General features: G+C 37.8%; 2 protein-coding genes and 1 pseudogene across 4 annotated transcripts; all 3 read left to right on the top strand.

Moving 5' to 3' along the window:
- Positions 1-438: 438 nt before the first annotated feature.
- Positions 439-2,750, top strand: LOC130591471 (uncharacterized). Its single transcript, XM_057394800.1, has 2 exons — positions 439-1,795; positions 2,089-2,750. Exons 1-2 carry the CDS (start codon positions 439-441, stop codon positions 2,748-2,750), a joined length of 2,019 nt encoding a protein of 672 aa, XP_057250783.1.
- Positions 2,751-6,427: 3,677 nt separating this feature from the next.
- LOC125497414 (60S ribosomal protein L7-2-like) lies at positions 6,428-8,717 on the top strand (annotated as a pseudogene).
- A 3,608-nt stretch (positions 8,718-12,325) lies between these two features.
- Positions 12,326-17,270, top strand: LOC104894122 (hypothetical protein). 3 transcript variants are annotated; one of them, XM_048644224.2, is made up of 4 exons: positions 12,326-12,514; positions 12,999-13,137; positions 13,486-13,545; positions 15,643-17,270. In XM_048644224.2, the coding sequence occupies exon 4, from the start codon at positions 15,801-15,803 to the stop codon at positions 16,959-16,961; it is 1,161 nt and encodes a 386-aa protein (XP_048500181.1). In that variant the 5' UTR covers positions 12,326-12,514; positions 12,999-13,137; positions 13,486-13,545; positions 15,643-15,800; the 3' UTR covers positions 16,962-17,270. The 3 variants fall into 3 exon arrangements, with proteins under 3 accessions (XP_048500181.1, XP_010678595.2, XP_048500184.1); XM_010680293.4 differs by lacking the exon at positions 12,999-13,137; XM_048644227.2 differs by lacking the exons at positions 12,999-13,137; positions 13,486-13,545.
- The last annotated feature ends 1,045 nt before the right edge of the window (positions 17,271-18,315 follow it).

Raw genomic sequence — 18,315 nt, 5'->3', positions numbered from 1 at the left:
TGTGGATGAACAGCGAGGGGTGCAGGGGGTGATGGAGAGCAGCGTGAGAGTGAAGGAGGCTAATGATGGGGGTGCTACTGAATGGTTGGGGCCCCCAGGTGGTGAAGAACCTACTGGGAGCACTCTTGCGGGTGTATTTGTGCAGCCTCAGTTGGCCTTTAACGTGGGCCGTGACTTGTCCACGAAGCAACACATAATAAAAAAGGTTCGAAGGGTGTCAAAGAAGGTGCTGGATGCCTCCATGGTGGAGAGAATTGGGCCACGAGGGGAAAAGCGTAAGGAGTGCGGTGTTGAAGAAGATATTATTGATGAACGGGTGGATGTGATAGGAAAGAGAGTTTGTAGGGAAGTTGATTTGGGTGTCGTTGATATTATGGATGAGAGCTATGGCTCTTTGACAGTAGAGGAGGTTGGAAGTCCCCAACCCCGCGAAGAGCAATGAAACTCTTGAGTTGGAACTGTCAAGGGCTTGGCAACCCTCGCACAGTTAATACTCTCCGTGACTGGTGTTGGAGAGATAGGCCATCTTTAGTTTTTCTTATGGAAACGAAGGTAGATAAACAAAATTTAGAAAATGTGAGACGAAAATGTGGTTTTGATAATGGTATGTGTTTTGGAAGTGTGGGTTTGTCGGGAGGAATGGGTTTCTGGTGGAACGATCTCAATGTTATCGTTAGATCTTTTTCTACTCATCATATTGTGGCAGATGTTTGTGATGCACAAGATATGGTGGTGTGGCGGGCGATAGGGGTATATGGCTGGGCGGAAACGTCACAGAAACATCACACCTGGGCCATGATGCGACATTTAGGTGGTGATGTTAATATTCCTACTGTAATGTTTGGCGACTTTAATGAGATTACGGGGTTACATGAAAAATATGGAGGAGCTGTTAGAGGGGAGCGTCGGATGGATGCTTTTAGGGATGCGATGGATGACTGTGGTATGATGGATTTGGGGTTTAAGGGCAATATCTTCACGTGGCAACGAGGCAATTCGGTTGAGACGGTGGTGCGGGAACGATTGGATGGGTACATGGCAAATAATGCATGGTGTGTTATGTTCCCATACTCGGAGGTGTTACATTTTCCTATTTATAAGTCGGATCATGCTAGAATACTGCTGAAGTTTGGAAAGGATAAGACTCGTCACAAGAAAGGCAAATTATTTCGTTTCGAGTCGCTCTGGCTATCTAATGTTGAATGTGAAAAGGTGGTGGACAAAGCATGGAAGGACCATGTTGGGGATAATATAAATTCACGGGTGGCGGGGGTGGCGTGTTCACTGGGCAGTTGGGCTCGTACTACGTTTGGGAATGTGGAGAAGAGAATTATCGATGCGGAACGAAAACTTCACAACCTGCAGGAGAGACCACCCGACGGCCTGCTTATAGCCCAATGCCAGCAGCTTGCTAATGAGCTGGACGAACTTCACCGCTTAAAAGAGTCTTATTGGCATTTGAGGGCTCGAACAAACGAACTACGTGACGGAGATAAAAACACCTCGTACTTTCACCATAAAGCAAGCCAGCGGCGAAAACGTAATACACTTAAGGGTTTGTTTAACGAGGACGAAGCTTGGATGACTTCGAAGGAGGATTTGGAGGAGATTATTTCGTCGTATTTCGAAAATTTATTTGCGACGAGTAATCCAAGTGGTTTCGATGAAGCGACAGTGGGTATAGAGGCGAAGGTGACAGAGGAGATGAATAAAGAGTTGATTGAAGGACCGAGTGGGGAGGAAATCCGAACGGCTTTATTTCAGATGCACCCTAACAAAGCTCCAGGTATCGATGGTATGCATGCTTTATTTTTCCAGAAATTTTGGCATATTGTTGGCCCGGATATTGTATGTTTTGTGAAGAGATGGTGGCGAGGGGAAGTTGATTTATCTGAAGCGAATCGAACGTGTATTGTGCTCATTCCTAAGTGTGCGTACCCAAAAAATATGACTGAGTTCCGTCCCATTAGTTTGTGTAATGTGCTATATAAAATTGTTTCAAAAACTATGGCAAATAAATTAAAAAGTGTGTGGGGGATTTAATTTCTATTAATCAAAGTGCTTTTGTTCCAAAGCGTTTGATTACAGACAATGCCCTCATAGCTTTTGAAATTTTCCATTACATGAAACGGAAGGGGGATAGGCAGGATGGTACTGTGGCTCTGAAATTTGATATGAGTAAGGCATATGATAGGGTGGAGTGGAGCTTTCTGGAACATGTTATGTTGAAATTTGGTTTCTCAATGCAATGGATTCAGAAAATAATGAGCTGCCTACAGAGTGTCTCGTTTTCTTTCAAGCTGAACAACCAAGTGTCTGGTTCTGTGATTCCCGGTAGGGGCCTACGACAAGGCGACCCAATTTCTCCTTATTTATTTTTACTGTGTGCCGACGCTTTTTCTATGCTGCTCTCCAAGGCTGCAGCAGAAGAGTCGATTCATGGAGTGAAGATTTGTAAGAATGCCCCGAGTATATCTCATCTTTTTTTCGCGGATGATAGTATTTTATTTGCAAAAGCTAATCTGCAGGAATGCTCTAAAGTTGCTGATATCATCAGTTTATATGAGAGAGCGTCCGGTCAAAATGTTAATCTTAGTAAGACGGAAGTTGCTTTTAGCAAGAAGGTATCTGTGGAGAGACGAAAGGAGATTGTTGATAAACTTGGTGTTAGAGAAGTGGATAAACATGAGAAATATTTGGGTCTACCAACTATTATTGGGCGCTCAAAGAAGTGTTTTTTGCGTATTTGAAAGAAAGGATTTGGAAAAAATTGAATGGGTGGAAAGAAAAACTTCTATCTCGTCCTGGAAAAGAAGTTCTGATTAAAGCTGTGGCTCAAGCGATTCCGACCTATATGATGAGTATCTTCCGTATCCCAGACGGTCTAATTGAAGAGATACATGCTTTACTGGCCCGTTTTTGGTGGGGTTCGAATGGCACGGAAAGGAAATTGCATTGGCACAAATGGGAATCGCTATGTCTTCCAAAAACTATGGGGGGTATGGGCTTTAGAGATTTGAAGATTTTTAATCAAGCAATGTTAGCAAAACAATGCTGGCGTCTGTATGAGGCGCCCGACTCTTTACTTCACATGCTTCTTAAAGCTCGTTATTTTAAGAATTCTGCTTTCTTGGATGCAAATAGGGGCTTTGATCCGAGTTATTCATGGAGGAGTATATGGGGGGGCGAAGTCTTTGCTGGTGGATGGTTTGAGGTGGCGGGTGGGAAATGGTTTCACAATATCCACTTGGAAAGATGCGTGGTTGCCGGGGGAGGAGGGCAACATTACTCCAATGCCCATTGTTGATGCTGATCCGGAGATGCGGGTGGCCGAACTTATTGATCACGAATCGGGGTGGTGGAATTCTGGGCTGATTAGGGTGCTATTTTTCGCGGCAGATGGTGCGAAGATAATGGATATTCCATTATCTAAATTTTGGCCGAGGGACGAGAGATATTGGTGGCCTAACATTGATGGGTGTTATTCCGTTATCGGGATATTGGTTGGGCATGCTTGGCAATACCCGCGCATGGAATATCGGTGGTGGTCCGCGTGAGACGGCTATGTGGAAAACTGTGTGGGCGATGGAAGGGCCAAATAAAATGAAGCATTTTGTATGGAACGCTTGTAAAGGGAGTTTAGCAGTGAAGGAACGACTCTATTATCGACATATCTCTCATGATAATGTGTGTCAAATATGTGGGGAGGAAGAAACAATTATTCACTCTCTTTTCTTTTGCAAGCATGCGTTGGAAATCTGGAACCACAGTGAGCTTCGTGACGAGATTCAAGCGGCGCCACAAACTTCTTTTGCTGATCTCTTCCTATGGATGGCCGAGAAATTGAATACGGATGATTTGAGGAGGTTTGCCACTCTTGCTTGGGCTGCGTGGTTGTGCAGGAATAAGGAAATATTTGAGATGTCTTCACCCTCTCCGGTTCATGTTGCTGCTGGATTTTATAAATTGGTGGAGGACACCCGCCAATGTGAGCAGCGAGTGCGTACTAATCTGCACCTATATCACCCTCTCCCATCCACGGTAAGCTGGAACAAACCACACTTGAATTGGGTAAAGGTAAATGTTGATGCCTATGTGGGGGAAAACCGGACCGTCGGGCTGGGCGTTGTTGTTCGGGATTGGCAAGGGAAGTTGTTGGTAGCTGCAGCCACCAGAATGAATGTGGCGTGGGAGGCTCGAATGGCGGAGGCCGCGGCTGCAAGGTTTGGAGTCATGCTTGCTAGACGATATGGTTATTCCAAGGTGTGTCTTGAAGGTGATGCATTATCGGTTATGGCAGCTCTACATCAACAACATGTGGGTCGTGCCCCTATTTCTCTATTACTCTCGGATGTAATCTCTTTAAGTCAAGGTTTTGAGGTTTTTTCTTGTAGTCATGTTAAAAGAGCGGGAAACACCGTTGCACATCTAGTGGCAAGGTGGAATGTTAATTTCAATTCTGAAATAGTTTGTACGCACTCTTTCCCCCAAAGTGTGACAACTTTGGTGGACTTGGATTTATCTTTATAAAACGGTTTCGCGTTTCCCCTCAAAAAAAAAATGCTTTTTATGAGTACCATTTTATTTCCGTCCAAAACAACGCCTAATAATAATACCAGTGTACTGGCCCAACATTTTCGTCCCATTAATATAGAAAAACCGTATATAAACTCATTTGCTAAATACCGCCCTAAAATTTCATACTAACGCCCTGTATAAAAAAAAAGTATGTATTTGTGTATTCTTATACTCCCACTCCCACTCTCCTTCACTCTCATCAGTCGTCACCTTCTCACTCTCTTTCACTCTCTTGACCCTCCCTCACTTCTCACTCTCTCTCCAACTCTCTTACTCCATCTCTCTCATCAACAAACATTGCAAAGATCTCATACTCCAGCAAGAAGAAAAATTCCGGCGAGAAGTTAAAATCCGGATATGCAGAAGACAGCCCTGCTTAGTACCGTGCATAAATGGAAGCTATCAAAGTCCACACTTTGAATTGAACAAGTACATACCAGGAGGTAATGAACAGTATAATTGCCCATGACCTGGAACCACCAGGTCTCAGACCTCTACCACAACATAGACATCGGCTAGACAGCATTACAAGAAGTTGAGTAGCCAGGAGGAGTATAAAGGCCCCAACACCTAAACCTGTTGATACATCTGAATCATATTGGCAGTAGGATTCAATCCCAGAAGTGACAATATTGGCATGTCCATAAAGAAAAAATTATGAGTTCTTGAAACTAGAAAGCTCTAGAAATGAAATAGTATTGTTTGCACAGAAAAAATTTCAAAAAAATAAGGGGGCGCCCACCAAGGACGCCTCCACCGGTGGTGGGGCGTCCTTGGTGGGCGCCCCCTTATTTTTTTGAATTTTTTTTTTAAAAAGAAGGGGAGGCGTCCACCAAGGACGCCCCACCACCGGTGGCGGCGTCCTTGGCAGGCGCCTCACCATGTGGTGGAGCGCCTGCCATGGGCGCCTCCACCGGTGGTGGGGCGTCCATGGTGGACGCCCCTTAATTTTTTTTTAAAAAAATTTCATTAAATTGAAAAAAAAACAGAGGGGTTGTGTGGTGTAGTGGTGGGCGTCCATGGTGGTATGTCGAGGTAGGTGTTCCGGCGGTGGTGGTGCAGTGGTGTTCCTACGGTGGTGGTGCGGCGGTGGTTGTGTGGTGGCACCAATGTCTAATGGTGAGTGGAAGAAGATGGGAGAGAAAGTGGAGGAAGAAGGGTAAAAAATCTGAAAAAATTAGGAAGTGAGTCAAGGGGAGGAGAGAGAAAAAATACAAGTATATAAATACGGTATAAAAATACCGTATTTAGGGCGTTACTAGGAAATTTTAGTGCAGTGCATAGCAAAGCCCATAATAAACCAACAACGTCCCAAAACCCTAAAATTTTCACTCTTACGGAATTCCGAGCTCGAATTGATCTTCATACCTCGTTCCAGGTTTGTTTATTTACATGTTATAAACTTATGATTTGAATTTTTGGTATAACTTGTTAATTCATATTTGTTTCATGCTATCAAATGATAATAATTTTTATGTTACAATCTGTAAATTTTTGCGCAATATTTTCATGCGATTGTTAATTTGTTCTTGCTTGTTAATCCAATCGTTTTTTTGAAGTGACTGAAATCTGGATGGGGAAATGATCAAGTAGGTTGGGTGATGTTAATTTTAATGGAATGTGGTTTAGTATGTGGCAATTTATTAGTGATTTGATTTCATTCTGTTGATTAGCTTTAGTTGTAACATTGACCTTATATTTTTACCATTAATTAGCAAGTTGAAATCAAGGGTTTTGTTTATGAGATACTTGATTATGATATTCTTGAAATGAATAGAATTTATGTTGTTTGATCTAGTTATTTTGAGTTTGGATTTAAATGGGTTGATGATGCATTGATTGAGCAGAGATGGGTGAGGAGGCAACTAAAGTTATTGTTCCAGAGTCAGTTTTGAAGAAGCAAAAAAGGAGGAAGAATGGGCTTTGGCCAAGAAGCAGGAGCTTGATGTCCAAAAGAAGCAGAGAGCAGGAAACAGGAAGATCATCTTCAAGAGAGCTCAACAATACTCAAAGGAGTACGATGATCAGGTTTGTGACACTGGTTGTGTCTGTACCTACAGTTGGTCGTGATGTTTGGTTTCTAATGAACTTTTTTTTTATTGTTATACAGGAGAAAGAGGCCATCTCCTTGAGAAGAGAGGCTAAGTTGAAGGGTGGATTCTATGTCGAGCCTGAGGCTAAGTTGCTCTTTATCATTCGTATTAGAGGGTGAGTCATCATTTGTATCTGCTGTTGAACCCCTGATTGATAGTAGGTTGTTTGTGACATTTATGTGATCTTTGATTGTTGTATGTTGTTTGTGACATTTATGTGATCTTTGATTGTTGTATGTTGTTTGTGACATTTATGTGATCTTTGATTGTGTGTTCAGTATCAATGCCATGCACCCAAAATCAAGGTCGATTCTGCAGCTTCTCCGATTGAGACAGGTACTAGACTGAAACTAAAGTTCTTTATGCTGTATCTCTTTATCTGTTTGAACTCCTCTAGTCTTTATTATGGTGGTTGTATCTGTTCGCTGATCCTTTTCTTTTCTGTCTTCCTCCTGCCATAATGTAGTTGCTGCTATGCATTTTATTCGTTGTTTTCATTGCAAGAGATCGGTTTTGAAAGCAATCTACTTTGATGGACTGAATTGATTCTTTTCTGTTAAGAATTATGTGCTGTCTTTAGTTTTTGCTTCCTTGACTTCCATGATACACTGCTGTATGACTTGTCAGTTAACATTAGGCTAGGTGGTTTCATTTCTGATTTTGTGTGAAAATGTTGAGATTTTTATTGCTTCCTTGATCTATGTGTTTTGTCGTCCTCTAATTTTCCTTGCCATTGCAGATTTTCAACGGTGTTTTCTTGAAGGTTAACAAGGCAACTCTGAACATGTTGCACAGAGTTGAGCCCTTTGTTACCTATGGGTATACTTTTGCTTGTTTATTTTTCATCATTGTCCATTAAGAATCTTCTGCCTTCCTATGATTCTTATGAAAAACCCTACCATTTGCAGGTATCCTAACTTGAAAAGTGTCAGGGAATTGATCTACAAAAGGGGTTATGGGAAGGTCGACAAGCAGAGGATTGCTTTGACTGACAACTCCATTATTGAAAATGTAATTGTTTTGGACTTCTGCCTCTTATTATTTTTGTCAATGTTAATTATTTCTTGCATGTTATCTTACTTTTGCTAATTTTGGACAAAGAGATCACAAAATATATAGTCAAGAATCTAGACTAATGGTTGTGTGCTCTCATCTCAAGTATCTCTCTATTGCGAAGCCTGACTGCTGGTGTTTCAAGTTAGGTTTGTGATGGTATTTACTGATGGGAATATGTGAGATCTCTTAAGACCTTAGTTTTCCAGACATGAATTGGAGTTCCACTAATGCGTTCCACTTGATTATGATCAGTTTTGGTCTTAGTGTGTTGGGTTAATAACTTTTTGTTTGGATAGCAGTCATGTTCCCATGGAGGGAAGAATATAGGGGAGTGAATGGGAAGGAAAGAAAAAGAAGGGAAGAAGAATGTGTTTGAGTTCCATATATAACCTTTCTTCTTTTCCAATCACGCTTATAATAATTTGTCTTTGATGCTTGTGCTTCCTCTGTTCTTTTTCTATTGCAACATTAGCTTTTATCCCATTTACGCACAACCATTTATTTTGAGTTCTATTTAAGGAATAATGTAGTCATGCGGGTGTTGTTAGATTCGTGCTGATTTTTTTTACATCTTTATAATTTTTACTAATGTTTGGATATGGAGTTTACTGATCTTCTGTTACTTATTGTCTGCAGACTCTCGGTAAGCATGACATCATCTGTGTGGAGGATCTCATCCATGAGATCATTACAGTAGGACCACACTTCAAGGAGGCGAACAACTTCCTATGGCCATTCCAGCTCAAGGCTCCTTTGGGTGGTTTGAAGAAGAAGAGAAACCACTTCATTGAAGGCGGAGATGCTGGAAACCGTGAGAACTTCATTAATGAGCTTATCAGGAGAATGAACTAGGGTGTAGTTTCTATCCTTTATTTTTGGATCCTGTGTTGTTTAGGTTACAACTTGAAAGTTTTGAATAGAGTTTTTAAGAATGATTTCTTGTTGCTGTAGAATCATATTTGCTTATGAATTTAAAGTTTTGGAGAGACATATATGGTACATTCCAAATGTCTGTTTTAATCTCTATTAATAGGGGTGATTGCGATGTTAACACAAGTATGAAGTATGTGGTGCAGATGTTGTTGAACAAACACCCCTGAAATTTCTCTCATTCTGAGCAGCCGTTCTTCAATATGTTAACATAGTGCAGTGGTCTAGAGATGTGATTCACAAGAATTTTCTTTTCACGAAAAAACTTTATATAGTCTATTCTTTTAAATAAAAACAAGTTGTCACTTATCAAGAACGTTATGGGACTTGGAACTTTTTTTCTAACGAAAGTACCTATCATCTAACCTAAGAAAATTAGATAAAAGTAAATAAGCTGAACTATCATCTAACCTAAGAAAATTAGATAAAAGTAAGATAAACTGAAATAGAAGTATTTAATATTAGTAATACGAACTTTCCCTTTTAGTATGGAACTAATATGTTACTTATTGGTGATAAATTTTGTCAAGTATATTACTTTGAAGTCTGAACAACTTAGAAAATTTAAAATAAAACCACATCTTTCCGCATATTTAAGAATTTGCAAATATTAATATTGTTCTTCTGAACGGGTTTTTGTGAGTTTTTTTTTAATTTTTACTATTTGATTTTCATTTTTAATTTTCTTTTGTACTATTGAATAACCAGCACCAACAACCAATTTTACCATACGAACCAACACTCTAGTAGCTAACATAAACATTCATGTAAACAAGTAGTTTAGCCAAATAACAACTAACAATTAATAGTCAACGGCCAAATATGCTAGAAAAAGAATTGAATCATCGACATAGAAAATGAAGTAAGAGAAGTGGGAAAATAAATTTATTGTATGAGAAAAGTCCAACTTAAGGCAAATATGTATACTTTTACGTTCTTTTTTTAAGTGCTACATATGTTCTTTATGGGCTCTAGTATAAACTTTGACCATTACTATTGCTAATTAAGTAAAAAATATATAATATAATAGTGGAAAATAAGGGCTGCATATAAGAAGCTAAAAATGTAAATATTAAGTAATAAATAAATATTGATTACATTTTTTTTAAGGTAAGAAAAAAGAAGGTTAGGAGACCCTTAATACGAGGGGAGCTTCTACCTTATTTGTTACGAGAATATTATGGAGAGAGCATAGTGATTACAATCTTCTATTGAGAACTGATTATCGATTAGGTGACCAACATTTGCTATCCAATCTGCTGCTCTTTTTGCTTCACGGTATATGTGACGGATTTCCCAAGTTGAGATATCTTTAAGGAGCGTGAGGATGTCTCTGATGATGTGAGCAATCTGCCATGGGGGAGCCCATTTTTCAGTAACTGAATTGATGACCATGAGGTTGTCACCTTCGAAGATGATGTGTTGAATACTATTTCGGAGTGCTAATATGATACCATGGTGAAGAGCCATTACCTCAGCAATGAAGACTGGAGAGGAGCCGAGATTTAAAGGTGAGGCTTTGATGAGATCCACAGCTGAATCTCGTAAGATGATACTTGTTGCTGCTGAATAACCACGAACTGAGCCGTCGAAATTGAGTTTGATTGAGTGAGGGGAAGGTGGCTCCCAAGCAATCAAGACGGGGTTGTTGTGGTGAGGAGTGAAAGTGGAATGATTTTGAGGAAATGATGAAAACGAGGAACAAATAGAGAAACAGTTATCAACTGCTTCCCTAATGGTCCATTCTTTATGAAGGAACTTGGCCGAACAAATTCCAAGGACTCAAAATTTTTGAAAAATTGATCATTTCTTTCCTTCCCAATACTCCAAAGGATAAAAATGTATTTGTGATTGCATTTTTGGATTTCCTTAACCATGATAGGGTGGTTAGGACTGTGTTAGAAGCGAGGTTGTGGGGGAACTGCTATTTGAATTCTTGTAGATCCCGTAGAGGTGTTAAAGAGTGACACGAGGCAAAGAGAAGATCGATTGATTCCTCCATACAATTACAAAAACTGCAGCTATTAAAGGGGATTATATGCCTTTTGGCTAAAATTTGCCTGACCCCCAGGCTGTTAAGGCATATTTTCCATAAGAAAATTAAAAGCTTTGGAAGGATTTACAATTTCCAGATCCAGTGGAATTGCCACTTATCTTGGTTGAAACGAATTACATGAGTTTGTCAATCTGCTGATTTGACCCTAAACTGTCCTGAGGAGGAAGGGCCCCAAATAGGTTCGTTAGGAATGGGATGAACATGAAGAGGCATCCCCTTTATGAGTTTCATGATACTTTATGTGATGACGTATTCTTTTAGTTTTTGGATGTTCAATGTTTGATTCGTTAGAATGAAATCACTTGGGTAAATGGATGATCCACTTGTTCATGAGAGATGTCTAACATGTGAAGTAGACTTTCCTGGGAACACCTGTTGTGCAACTAAAAAAGGATTTATTTGTCATCCCCAACTTTCCATCTGATGCCTTTACGAATAATGTTTCTTTGAAGAAGTATTTTTCGACAAGTGGAAGAGCCTTGCGGTTTAGGAAGACATGTGAATAATGATTGTCTTTGAACATATTTTGCTTTGACAAGCTTGACCCAAACATTATTTGGGTTTATGAGAATCTTCCAACACAATTTAGCAATAAATTATTGATTACATTGATTGATACATGATCATGTTATAAGTTCCTACACATATTTAATATTCATTATAACCTTAAGAGCTGCATATATCAAACCTTTTTTTATATTTGGAAGATACGAATTAAAACGAAACTAACAAGATATCACTTGATAATTAATGTTGATTATTTGAAGATATATATGATCAAAGTTTGTTAAGTTTGACTATAAAAAAGTATGTTGCAATTATAAAAGAATAAAGGAACACAATGTTCTTTATCTTTATTATAAGTATTATATAAGATGTATTGTTTTGCCTTTTTACACAATTGTATATGAACTTGACCTCTTATATTTACTAATATGAAAAGATACATGTGGCTAATAGTCAAATCTATGCATTGAGAAGTGTATGCGATTTAAAGCAATCCATCTATTAAGAAATTTAGGAAGTCAACAATTTGGAGATTGTTAAACACCGCTCCAAAATTCGCCCAAAAATACAAATGAAAACATAAATTTACCCTTAACTTTCTCTTTCATCCTCACCACCACAAACCCCCCTAACTACCCAACAACCACCACCAGTCCACCACACAGACAACTACCACCGAAATCACGCACACCACCAACTAAACCACACACAACCACCAATTATACCCCAAAAAAATTGGCCAGATGTTTCGTGATGGAGGAGGCCAATTATTATTTTTTGGTTTTTGCGGCTTGCTCATGGTGGTTGCAGGAGTTGGGGTGGGGGCCGCTGGTGGGGGTGGAGGGATGGTGGGGTGATGGTCTACTGGTGGGTGGTGGAGGCTGTGGAGGATGGAGATGGTAGTTCACTAATTTGGGAAAAGAAAAAAAAAAGAAAATATAAAGTTGGAAATATTTGGTAGAACCGACGCGATTTTGAGAAGTTTTGGGACGATGTCTTCCATCAAGCATTAACCTATGTAGGGTATTTAACTATTTATTGTTACCAAAGAGTTCCCAATAAAACCCAAAAAAATACACCAAAAAGAGTAAAGACTTTACCTACCCCTTTGAATATTAACCCCAACAACAAACTAGGTCTCATCGTCATCACTTTTCCTCACCTCACAGCACCCGTGTCGTCGCTACTCCTCATCATAGCTCCTCCTCGCGCGACGCCGTACCCCACCCTCCTCCTCGCACGTTGCTGTCGACCCCCTCCACGCCTCTCGCCGGAATTAGAAGAGCTACACTAGGTAACTTTTTTGAACCTTTAAATTCTATTTGAAAATGATTTTTGATTGTTTTCATATAATTTGAATGTGTTTTGTGTTCACTATGAGTTACTCTGTATTAAAGGTAGTTAAATTTCCATACTTTGTGTGTAGCTATTTGAATAATCAAACTCAAATTGAAGTGCCTCTAGTGCTTTTAATTACATTCTACATACTACTGTTCTTTTTAAAGTCAAATTTGATTGCACATTTGCAGTTTTCCAGATTTGTGTTTTGCACGAATTCTGTGCAATTGTGAACTCTGATGTGGGTTAAAATTCTGTTTATAATCTGTAGTTGGATTTATCTGAAAATCTAGCTTTGGGAGGTTTTATATGGGAGATTTATCTTAAATATTAAGTGAGGGAGCATGTATTAGAAAGAAACAACCATTTAAGAATAATGTTAGCCATTAAAAAAGCGGAGGGAGTATGACAAACTGTGCTTCTACTCCTCCTTCACTCAGTTCTCAAGCACACTGTATTGTGTATTCTATCGAATCCCGCAAATAGCTGCAGTGAACTGCAACAAGAGGTAAACCAGGTCCCTCTGATTTTCCAATTCCACCACCACTTCACCGAGAGCAACAGGTTTGATTTTCTAAGGTTAGGGTTTATTTTTATAACTACATTAGTATGTTTCAATAGTTTATTTTGTAATTCATTTTTCTGTAGTTTGAAATCAATTTTTCTAATTTATGGTGGTTGTATATGCAATAGTGTAATCTTACTATCAAAATGCCTGATGTGATTTGATACTTGCTGTCATCTTAATGTTGTATGTTAAAACTTCTCCGAACTTTGTACCAGTTGTTTGAAAAACCATTATTTTTCTACTAGTATATTTGTAGTACTAGGTTATGTACTAAATTTTGTTTCTTCGACTTTAAGCCATTCTTGTTTGCTGCATAACACAAAGCCACTTCCTTTTTTTTTTTTTTTTTTTTTTTGAAGGGAACACAAAGCCACTTTAAAAAGCCCGTTCTTCTGGTGAGCCGCCGCGCCAGAGGCTAGGTACTTTTTTTCCTTCTATGATGGTTTAGTTGGAAATAAAATATTTGGATGTGTGAATTATAACTGTCGGTGAATGAATTATTAGTGAATTGAAGTTTATTGTAATTGTGGAAATTTGGTAGTGAATGAAATACCACTAAACCTTCCTTCTTCTCACGCTATCACGCTACAGCCCATATTGGGATTAATAGATTTTTAGTGAATGAGAATTTCTAGTGAATATATTGTTATTGAATTGTTGAAATGAATTACAAATGGATTGTTAATGATTTGTTGGTTTATTGTAGATTTGGGAATGATATGTTACTGAATTGTTAACTAATGAATTATTTGTTAGTAAATGAATTATTTTGCGGTATTATGTCACAAGACTCAAGTTACAAATCTTCATATTTTCGAGTTGAGGTTTTTCTATGTGTGATTAATCAACAATTGCAAGAAATTGAAAATCTTTTCGGTGAGAAAAGTAAGGAATTACTTATTTGCATGTCTTGCGTTGATACTATTAATCAGTTTGCATCATATGACAAAGAAAAATTGTTTATACACGCTAAGTTTATCCAAATGATTTTTCAAGTGGTGAAATGTTCTTTTTTGAACATTTACTAGATAATTTTATTGACTTTGAGGTTGTATTGGGATTTTGTAACATTTTGAATTCAGTATTTAGAACTTTTTTTTTGTTCGTGATAGTATAGCAAAGTTATGCTACTCTCCCGGAATCTGAGCAGCTCCACCATTGCCCAAGAACCGCTCCTGGTCTTTACATGTGCTTGACTTAGTAGTAATTACCGTGTTTCGGCGGATTGTAGTGTGCACTTGGTGAAACTTTTCTTCCAAGTTTATCTGAACTTTAATGTAATCTCTAAGGGTCCGTTTGGTTTGATAAAAACCATTTTCTGGGTGGAAAATGCAAATGAATTTTAGTTTTCCTTTGTTTGGTTTGATGGAAATCTATTAAGCTAGGAAGGAGAGAATGGAAATGTTGGAAGGAGAGAATGGAGGAACATGGTTTTCCTTCAAATTTTGGAGGAAAATGTTTATAAAGGATGAAAAACTCTTTTCCACCTTGGGTTTCCTTTTTAAATCACTTGTCTAACCAAACAATGGAAAATGGGGAAAGTCGATTTCCTGGAAATCTTTTTCCTCCAAAACAAATGGAGCCTAAGTGATATTGATAAATATGACTATGAAGTGTTGGATAGAGTTGGTCACTTAAGTTATCTGCTGCTTCTCTTGTTGTTTAGAGATGGATGATTAGCGTTGCGACCAAGATGAGTCATTTAAATAGTATTTTTTTCCAGGGACAACAAACAAGGAGACATCTTGCTGTGATTTTGCTGATAACAAAGGTTTCACAAATGTTCTGCAATATTCCTGAATAATGCATCTAGAAAAGAAATTCTGCGATATTGAACAACTTTCTTGAAAGCTCGCTGGAGTTTCTACTTGTTTTGGGGAGTGTAACAGTTCTACTGTTTGTTTGAGACTACTACTATGTTCACTTAAATCTAATTTTAGAAACTTATTAGTTATTTTTGTTAGTCTCATGTCATACCATATCAGACTAGAAGGTTTCGACCAGATCAGAACAAAATGATGTAGACCAGACCACTTCAGATGAGAAAGATTAGACCAAACTAAATTCGACCAGATGTTCAGAAATTAAAACCAGGCTGATTACTTTACATAATGTGAAGTGAACATAGCGTAGACGGTTCCGAATTGCTTAAGAAAAGTTGATGAAAACCATGCAGTCACTTATCAACTAACCATTTACTGGTTTATTTCGGGAATTTCAATATGTTCAAAATAATTTTGCTTGAATAACATTTACTCTCTTTAACCATCCATTTCATGTCAAACAGATAACAATATAATGAAATGATTTAATGTGTGATTTCAGTGCCGATTTTGTTTTATATCTAGTGTTGTATATTTTTTATTTGTAATGTCTTTTAATTTTCGAGTCTTTCTTTAATGAATTTCAGGTATATATTGAATTTTTTCGAGTCTTTCTTTAATTAATTTCAGGTATATAATTGATATTTCTTCTGTATATAATAACATAGATACTACTACTAATTATTTATGTAGGTACAAGAGTTATTATTCTATTGGGGGCGTAATAGAGAGAAAACTGTAGGAATTGTGAAATAACATCAGTTCTTCTAATGAACAGAGGACAGTGATCCTTACTACTTATACAATGTCGGTTCTATGCTAGATTGCTCGAGGCCAGTTCTGGAGGTACTATGAAGGGTAAAGCTTACTCGAGATCTCTGTTTACAATCCAGAGTTGTAACGTTGATTTTTTTAAGTATCATTGTAATATACTACTAAGGCCTTACACAAATGCTTATTTGTTCTCAACAACAACTGAAAGTTCCACCAGATCATCCCCACTGTTAGGTAATAGAGTAGAGGAAGATGAAGTGGTGGGATCCCCAAAATGTTCTACTGAAGTTTTGAGGAATTTTGGCTGTAGTGAAATCGACATACAGAAAATCTTCTCCCGGCAGCCATCATTGCGCAATGCTTTTGCCTCTCCTCTCGATCACAAGCTTTATTTGCTCCGTAAATTGGGTATAAAGTCATCTGAATTGATAAAGATTATTAACTGTCGTCCACGCTTTTTGAATTGTGGGCTTAATAAGTACTTTGATGAACGGCTTGACAATCTGGAGTCTCTATTTGGGTCAAGGGAACTTCTCACTAAAGCTATTGTTAGAAATCCGTCACTTCTGCTCTACGACTTCGAGAAGAAAGTTGTACCCGTCTTTTCATTGTATGAGGAATTGGGTCTCAGTAGAAGCGATATGATATCGATGCTCATGCTTCGGCCTACATTGATTCCACGAACTCATATGACCCCCGAGAAATTGGATTACATACACAGGACTGGAATCAGTAGTGAATCAAAAATGTACAAGTATGTAGTGACTATAATTGGTGTGTCACGTTCTGATACTATCCGTGAAAAGGTTGCAAATTTTGAGAGGTTTGGTTTCTCAGAGGATGAGGTGTTGCAATTTTTTGGTCGATCTCCACTATTGCTTACTCTTTCTGTGGAAAAAGTTCAAAGAAGTATGACATTTGTGATGGGTACCATGAAGTTACCTGCAAAAACAGTATGTGATTACCCCTTTTTGCTGTTTTGTAGCTTGGAAGTTTTGTTGAAACCTCGAGTACTCTTGGTGAGTAAGATACGAGATATGGGTCTCGGCCCACAGATTGACGTATGTAGGATGATGACGGCATTGAGGATGTCTGAACAAAGGTTCCTGAAGGTGTTCGTGAATTGCCAGAAGGAGGAAGTCAGAAATGAGTTACTGTTATATTATAGAGCTTCTCAAGGCATCAGGCGCTTGGCAGAAACATCAAGGAAAGTTTCATCTGTTGGATTTCCTTTCTGAAGTTGCTTATTCGATCTATATTCGGGAATTCGTAGCACTTTGATAAAGCAATGAATGTATTATTCCTCTGCCTGTTTGAGTCAGATTTAGCAATGAACTTATTTCACTGCTCGAGTCTCGGGATATGTATTGTAAGAATCTTGGGATTAGTCCTTGCTCACCCCCCATCCCTCTTACTTAAAGCAGTAACCAATACAAGGGCATTTGTATCAATTTAGGATTATCACTAGTTTTTTTTTTCCGGCGATGCCTCGAGTTAGTTACAATAAACAAATATGTTATTTTTAAATTTTATAATTTGTTTTGCCACTTTTCGTTTTTTTGACCATTAAGAAATTGAAAAATTCATGTCACAACGTTTTTTTTTGATCCATATGAGCCACGAAGGCAGTACAAAGTGCAATTCATGTCACAACGTGATAAGTAAAAAAAAAAATTGAAAATTTTGAGTTTGAAAACAACACCTTAGAAGGAATTGTGGTAAGAGAATATGACATCAATATTCTCTTGTAAGTTACGTAATAAAAGTGTTAGAGATGTATATATACTTGTTTAGGTTTTTTTAGTTAATTATAATTATTACAAGACTTTATAATATTTTATTTGAAACAATAGACACAAAATCATAGTGTATTGATGGTTAACCTCTTACTTTTCATTTCAAAGGTCACATGCTTTCTTTCATACGCCTTTTAATATATTTGTATAGATATTATATTAAGCATATGTGTTTAATAACAATTTTAATGTATATGGTATACACCAAACGTTTGTATAGATATTATATTAAACGTTTGAAACTCTTCTTTTTAGTATATTTTGCTCATTTGAATGATTTCAAATGAGTAATGAACGAAAAATTACCTTGAGTACCATACTCACGATATACCCGAATGTATGATAAAAATTTGTAATACTACTCAATATATTTAGTTGTTGGAATTATATTTTATGAGTGGATGCTCATCATTTTAGATTTAGGAAATATATAATATATATCTCATTGAGTTAGATTCAATCAACAATGAATTCAATTCCAACAACACAATAGTTTTGCCGTTTGATAGAATTCAACAATATGATTTTTTTGCATTTGAAATTTCGCGTAATGTAAGCAATTAGAGAACTTACAGCACGTACACTAAACATGAATTAGCCGCATACTTTTATATCTGTCCTTTTTCTTTTGTGGTTTTTATTTGATATCTTTTTGTGAGAGAAAATTGGTGAGAGACTGAAAGTAAGAAGAACTTTTGAAAACAAAAGGAGTATATTGTTGCACACTTGGTGGCTAGAGCTACTCCCTCTGTGGTGAGTGTATATTTGTTGGAAACTTTTTCCAAGTGAATTTTGG

The sequence above is a fragment of the Beta vulgaris genome, chromosome 5 (genome assembly GCF_026745355.1).
Source record: "Beta vulgaris subsp. vulgaris cultivar EL10 chromosome 5, EL10.2, whole genome shotgun sequence".
In the NCBI taxonomy this organism is placed as follows: domain Eukaryota; kingdom Viridiplantae; phylum Streptophyta; class Magnoliopsida; order Caryophyllales; family Amaranthaceae; genus Beta; species Beta vulgaris.
The sequence above is the reverse complement of the archived record's forward strand: the minus strand, read 5'-3'. Positions and strand labels throughout refer to the sequence as shown.